Source organism: Schistocerca americana, chromosome 8 (genome assembly GCF_021461395.2).
Source record: "Schistocerca americana isolate TAMUIC-IGC-003095 chromosome 8, iqSchAmer2.1, whole genome shotgun sequence".
NCBI lineage: Eukaryota > Metazoa > Arthropoda > Insecta > Orthoptera > Acrididae > Schistocerca > Schistocerca americana.
In genome coordinates, this window is record NC_060126.1 from 226,090,135 (window position 1) to 226,097,586 (window position 7,452).

The 7,452-nt window shown below is 42.0% G+C and overlaps 1 protein-coding gene across 1 annotated transcript; it reads right to left on the reverse strand.

Moving 5' to 3' along the window:
• Positions 1–1,141: 1,141 nt before the first annotated feature.
• Positions 1,142–4,213, reverse strand: LOC124545695 (trypsin alpha-like). The gene is made up of 2 exons (XM_047124642.1): positions 3,848–4,213; positions 1,142–1,540 (listed from the first exon to the last, which is right to left on the reverse strand). Exons 1-2 carry the CDS (start codon positions 4,211–4,213, stop codon positions 1,142–1,144), a joined length of 765 nt encoding a protein of 254 aa, XP_046980598.1.
• Between the last annotated feature and the right edge of the window lie 3,239 nt (positions 4,214–7,452).

Consider the following 7,452-nt stretch of genomic DNA (forward strand, 5'->3'; position numbering starts at 1 on the left):
CGATTTCTGTATTGTTGAATGTCTTCTCCTGCAGCCAATTTCTCTCCGCTGCTCCAGTTTTATGTTTTTAAGAGGTATTTCAATGACTTCGTGATGTCTTAAGCATCGTGAGTTTGGATACGGTACAGTTTCTCTGATTTTGTCAGACGGCTGTTCCTTCAGTACGAAACGTGGACAGAGTAAAGTGGAATGATTAGGAACACAATTTATGATGTCCTGAAAGGTTTGAATGTATCTAACCCATTCTGAGTGCTTTTGGTGACAGTAGAGTGTGCATAGTTTGTAGTCAAATTGGTTGTTTCTTGTCGAACGTACACACACCTTTCACCTTACACACATCCGCCATAAATCTTTTACTTTCGTAAAGTTAGCTCTATATATATTTGTGTTGAGTCTCTTAAATGGGCGTAAGAAACCAGTGAAGAATATGTACTGCTGATGCTCTGACTGTACGTATTATGCTCTTCACCTCGATTAAAATAGTAACTTTAATTGCAAATGATTCACATTCCGTATGAATTCCAGTTGGTCTACAGCACTCCTCATATTTTAATATCTTCTTCTTGTAGTTGTTATTACTGTCTTTAGGACCTTTTGTTTGTTAGAAGCTATGTATTGAACTCATATACTGATTTGGTCAGTGATACTATTTACTGGAACAGAATTTCATAATGTGCACTATTTTCCCGTTTAAGAAATTTATACATTATCTGTTAATATGAGGCTTGGAAGATTAGCAAGATGCTGTCTTTGCAATTTGCCTGTGAGCATCTGAATTGAAAAACCAGATGTATAAACGTAATTTTATGTTCTTTGGTTATAAAAATTATCTATTATGAGGCGCTATCTGAATACTACAATTCCATCAACATTGAAGCAAACTCAGGTAACGATGTCAAGCTGCTAACGAAATGGCATCCTGTTAACTATGCTTTTGGCAACGAGGTAAATAAGGAGACGAAGTGTTACAAGTTTGAAATAAGAAATTTTAACACAAATCTTTATTATAAAACATACGGCATTTTTGAGCAACTGGAATGTTATTGTCAAGATTGATACCGTTTGGGGATTATAGGCATTCTACGGCGAGGTTACCAACTGCCGCTGTGCTAAGGGCAACAGAACGGAGAACCAGGACGGTTTAGACAGCAGTTGCAGCTCGGATCCAGGAGCGCAGGTTGCCAACATTGGAGTAGACGCCGGGGGCGGCCTCGCACTCTGGATTCCCCCAGGAGACGATGCCCACCTGGGTGCTTCCGCTGACCAGGGGGCCGCCGGAATCTCCGTTGCAGACGCTCCTGCCGGCCTCGCCGGCACACACCATGCGGTCGGTCACAGTGTTGATGTTGGCGAAGATGCCCCTGCAGGTGCTGCGGTCCACGATGCTGATGTCGACCTTCTGCAGGGTGCTGGCTGCTGGCCCGTCCGTGTACGTGGTTCCCCAACCGGTCACCGTCACTGCGAGACCACCTTCCGGGTCGTAGCCATCAGAAGGTAGGCTGACGACCTGAGCGTTCGGGTCAAGCAGGGATCCAAGGGCCTGGCAACAGTGAAGCAAACTTTGGTAACAGGTATGTCTCCTTAATGAGACTTTAGATAAGTACTTGAAGACTGGAAGAGATGCTGAAGGTTTTGTATCTGTTTCCTCGTAATGATTAGTATTGATATTCCCTTCCATTGTTATTTACCTCTCAATCGTCTTCCTTCATGTATACTTCGTGAAGCAATGTAGTCTATAATACATATAATACTACTTTCTTGTGTGAATTCCTAAGGGACCAAACTGCTGAGGTCATCGGCCCCTAGATTTACACACTACTTAAACTAACTTACACTGAACACAACACACACGCCCATGCCTGGGGCAGCATTTTGTGATGTGACTGTTGTAGCTCTGAAATGAGACTGCAACATCTGACATCAGTTTTTCCAGAGAAAATCGCAGAATTTGTCCACATTTAACGTATTCTTAGGGTGGAAGATGATACTAAGAACTGCCAAATCTTTTTGGTTTCAGTGACTGACTGAATGAATTAATGTGTGACTACGGTCTGCCGGCCGCGGTGGCCGATCGGTTCTAGGCGCTTCAGTCCGGAACCGCGCGACTGCTAAGGTTGCAGGTTCGAATTCTGCCTCGGGCATGGATGTGTGTGATGTCCTTAGGTTAGTTAGGTTTAAGTAGTTCTAAGCTCTAGGGGACTGATGACCTCAGATGTTAAGTCCCATAGTGCTCAGAGCCATTTGAACCGATCCATTCAGACTAGGGCCTCTCGTCGGGTAGACCGTTCGCCGGGTGCAACACTTCCGATTTGACGGCACGTAGGCGACTTGCGCGTCGATGGGGATGAAATGATGATGATTAGGACAACACAACACCCAGTCTCTGAGTCGAGAAAATCTCCGACCCAGCCGGGAATCGAACCCGGGCCCTGAGGATTAACATTCTGTCTCACTGACCACTCAGCTACAGGGGGCGGACAGTGACTGAAATGTATGCAGAAAAGATTTTCATGAGCTGGATTTTAAATTAGTCTCCTTTAACTGAAGTAAAAATGAATTTGACTATGCACAGCATCACGATACTCTGTAAGAATATTTTTTTAATAATTTTATGTCTTTATGTGCATAATGATGATGTTTGGTTTGTAGGCCGCTCAAGTGCGCTGTCATCAGCGCCCGTACGAAGTCCCAGTTTTTGACACAGTCCAATTTTTTGCACAGTCCAATCTAACCACTGTTACGAATGATGATGTGAAGTAAACAAATTGTGTGAATAGCTATAGGTTCACACAAACAGTAATGGTGGCAGAATTTGAAGTTACATCGTACAGTTAGTGACTGTTGTGTGGAACAGTGTTATGTAGATAACTCAATAATGAATTGTTGAAACGTATTTTCGTTACAGGCTACTCAACCTGGCAAAATTAACCACAAAAAATAGTTACTTAAGAGAAGACAGAGCTGAGTTTCACTATGAAAGCATTTTTATAGCTAAATATACGAACAGATGAATTCGGCATCACTGTTAGAAAATAAAAAAACACATGTTTCATTTTTTCAAAAACTCAACGTGGGGAGGGCAATAGGAGATGAAAATTTGTACGAAAATGTTTCGTTATAGTAAGATATTTTTAAAGATAAATCTATGAGAACTAGTATTTGACTTGTAGAAATACGTGTTAGCGAAGTTTTGTTTCTATAGAAACGCCATCACAAGAACCCAAAAGACAACATTAACAAAGGTCTGCGATTCCAGCTACCAGAATAGCGTTTTGGTCAGAAGCACACTCGAAAAGACCATGCTTCTATCGCTTTAATCAGCCGGGAAAGCTTACACGAGGCTGTAATTTGTAGACATCACAGAAATGCAAAGAAAACCTGTGCAAACCGTGCAGTCAACGTGAGCGAAACACCGGGCGCTAAGCTAGTACTCGTACATACAAGATAAGGGTATTGATTGCTTTCTGAATATCGTCTTGTAGATTAGAACTGGTGGAACACTAAAAGAATTCGCAAACATGCTGCCAGTACAGTTGCCTACAAAGCTTTTACAAAACGGTTCTATACATTGATGAGTAACTTCAGTGACGACAACTTCTACATTATGGTGTGATTATAGCCACACATTACTGCACAAAATGTTTCAGAAACATATAGAAAACATAAATTATGCATATTTGCTGTTTTATTCAGTATTGCACAACCTTGAGATTCAGCTTCAAGACATGGATGACTCATTAGTTCATTTTGGAGAAATGGTAAGTATATGCAACGTATGTTTGAGAAGAGCAGCCTAAGAAACCTTGAATTAATTTGGTCACGCACATCTTCAGCAACTGCTACTCACCTTGATGACGGCGACATCGTAGTCTAGCGTATTGCTATCGTACGATCCGTGCATGTAGCCAGAACCCGCCTTGCGAACGGTACCACCGCTTCCACGAATTGAAGATCCCGCTCGGAAACTCATCAGAAGGACATTCAACTGGTCAGCGCAGTGAGCGGCCGTCAGCGCCCAGTTGGAGCTGATGATGGACGCTCCACAGATGTGCGAGTCGCTGTACTCAAAGGACAGCTGCCACGGGTAGTCGGCAATGTCGGCGTCGGAACCTCCAATGATGCGGCTGTTACCTCGGCTCCACAACCTGGTCGACGCGGGAATGGCCAGGGACGAGCCCAAGAGGCACACCACGAAGAGGGCGAGGTGCTGCATAGTGGACGCGGTGGGTGCACACCACTCGGGCCACGGCCTATATAAACCGTACAAGATTCAGTGACGAGTATCTTATCTCAGTCTGGGGTAATCGGGGTACTTAGCAAAAACCCCCTGTGACAGACTCTTTATCTCCTGCGATAAGTTACCGTATAGGCACTTGAAAATATATACAGATCTTGACACGCCTCCCTCAAAGGCGACGCACAGCTGATTGATATAAAACAGCTAATTTTATCACCTTTCAGCCACGTTCTGAACTGATCTACAGTATGCTCTAGGTAGTCGGTTGGATTTTTAGAGCAGCTCACTAGGCCGTTCGGTTGAAAAGGAACGTACATCTCCAAAAATGGCAGTGACACATGCTGGAAAGAAAAACGTTGGTACAAAGAATGTAACTGCGATGAAACCATGGATAACAGAAGAAATATTTCAACTGATCGATAAAACAAGTAAGCAGAAAAATGGTGAGGAAACTTAAGAAACAAAAATACATGTCACTTAAGAATGAAATAAATAGGAAGTGCAGGGATCCTATGGTGAAATGGGTTCATGAAAAATGTGAACAAATCGGAAAAGAATACTCATCGGGAAGACTTATCCAGCATGTATAAAAACAAAATAGCTTTCACTGAAATTAAAAGCAGGAGTAGTAACGTTAAGAGTGCAACGGGAATTCCACTGTTAGATGCAGACAAGAGTACGTGTAGTTGGAATGTTTTGAAGGCGTCTACCACGGGGACGCCTCGTCTCAAGCTGCGACAGGATAAAAACATAAATCGATGTAAAAGAGACATGGGATCCAGTATTAAAGTCGGAATTTAAAAGAGCTTAGGAAAATTTAAGATCGAATAAGGCCGAAGGGATAGATAACATTCCATCAGAATTTCTAAAATCATTTGGGGGAAGTGAAAAAAAACAACTATTTACGTTTGTGTGTAGAATGTATGAGGCTGGCGAAATACCATCGCACATTCGGGAAGACATAGCTCACACATTTCTGAAGATTGCAAAAGCTGACAAGTGCGAGAATCGTCGCACAGTAAGCTTATCAGCTCATGAATGGGATAGAAAATTGAGGATGTTTTAGATGACGATCAGTTTGGCTTTAGGAAAGGTAAAGGCGCCAGATAAGCAGTCCTGACGTTGCGTTTAATAATGGAAGCAAGACTAAGGAAAATCAAGTCACGTTCTTAGGTTCTGTCGACGTGGAAAAAGCGTTCGACCTTGGCAAATGTTGAAGGATGTTCTCAGTTCTGAGAAAAACAGGGGTAAGCTATAACGAAATAATTAATATACAATATGTACAAGAACCAAGAGGGAACGATAAGATTGGAACACCAAGAACGAAGTACTCGGATTAAAGAGGGTGTAAGACAGACAGGTAGTCTTTCGCTCCTATTGTTCAATCTATAAATCAAAGAAGCAATGCCGGAAATAAAAAAAAATGGTTCAAGAATGGAATTAGAATTCATGGTGAAAGGATATCAATGAGAAGAATTGCTGGTGACATTGCTATCCTGAGTGAAAGTGAATGAGAGTTATATAATCTTTTGAATAGAATGAACAGTCAAATGAGTACAGAAAATGGGTTGAGAGTAAATCGAAGAGACGAAAATAATGAAAAGTAGCAGAAATAATAATGTCGTTAAAATCAGGATTGGCGATCACGAAGGAGATGAAGTTAAGGAAGTCTGCTACCTAGGCAACAAAATAACTAATGACGGACGGAGCAAGGAGGACATAAAAAGAAGACTAGTACTGGAAAAAAGCACTCATGACAAAGAGAAGTGTAGTTGGAGCACAGCATTGTTTGGTGGTGAAACATGGACAGTGGAAAAACGGGAAAAGAAGAGAATCGAAACATTTGATATGCTGTACTACAGAAGAACCTTCAATGTTACGTGGAATGATAAGGTCAGCAATGAAGAGGTCATCAGGAGTAAATGGGTGAAAATTAAATACATGGAGAACAGTAACACGAAGAAGTGACAGGATGGTAGGACATCTGCTAAGACATCACGGAATAACTTCTACGATGGTAGAAGGCGCTATAGAGGGTAAAAACTGAAGGGGGAAGACAAAGATTGGAATACTTCTAACAAATAATTGAGAATGTAGTTTGAAAGTGCTGCTACAAGAGGTTGGCACAGGAAAGCCATTTGTGACGTGCCCCATTAAATCAGTCTGGAGATTGATGACTCATAAGAAAAACAACCAGGCTAGTGACTTTCGATTAAATGGCTCTCTTGTACGGGAGTTACATTAAGGGCACGGGTGCAGGATGACGACACATGGACGACAACATTTGGAAGTTTATGTCTGACCATGAAGTATGTATGGATTGCTGAAATGGTTAAGCTCGCAACGTGCTCGAAATCCGTGTTGGAATCCCGTCCAGCAGAAATAATCAATTTCGTCATTATTTTCTACAGCTGGAAGTTTTGGTATTCGCAACAGCGAATATTCTTCCTGTAAATAACGTGTTGTTTTTATATAACAGAGAACATGTCCCCAACAACAAAATACAGCGAATCTCATTCGTCCATGATCCTGTTGTCGTTATCAAAAATATACGGCATTCTTAAAAAGTGTTAAAAGGAACTCTAAGATGAAAGTATGACTGAATTGTGCCGCTACTGTTTTCAGGGGTAAATCAGTTAGTAATGAAAGCCTGCCAGGCATAAAATTCCGTCTGTAATCACGTGGATAAATACGGAAATGAAACAGGTGCCGCTATCAGACTGCACCAACTCATGTGTGACTACCCTCAAGAAATTCAGTGTTGGACTGTAAGATAAAAGACGTCTATGCAAAATACATGTTCCATAGGAGCTGTATCAAAGTTGTAATTCATCTTACGTCACTTCCACGAGATTACGAGAGTGAGTGCTGTAACCGGATCATGTTAAGAGATTGGACTGCTAAGAACTGATTTTTGACAGTTATATTCGTGAGGAGCTGGGCTTCTGCGGTAATGTAAATTAACGGTTTGTGTTTTCTTGTCTGTACTAAGTAGTGGTTACAGTTGGGCACTGAGTACGTGTGAAAATTAAGACTCGGGTAACTAGATCGGGCAGAGTATATAGACTTTTTTATGGAGGCAGAGCCCCTCCACGCCCGCACCGGCATGATGGCCAACTCAAAAGGTCTACTGCCATCTCTGCATAAGGGTTAGTATTCACTGAAGTGAGGTGTCGCAGGATGTGGGTATTGCGATGTTTGAATACGTCTGGTTA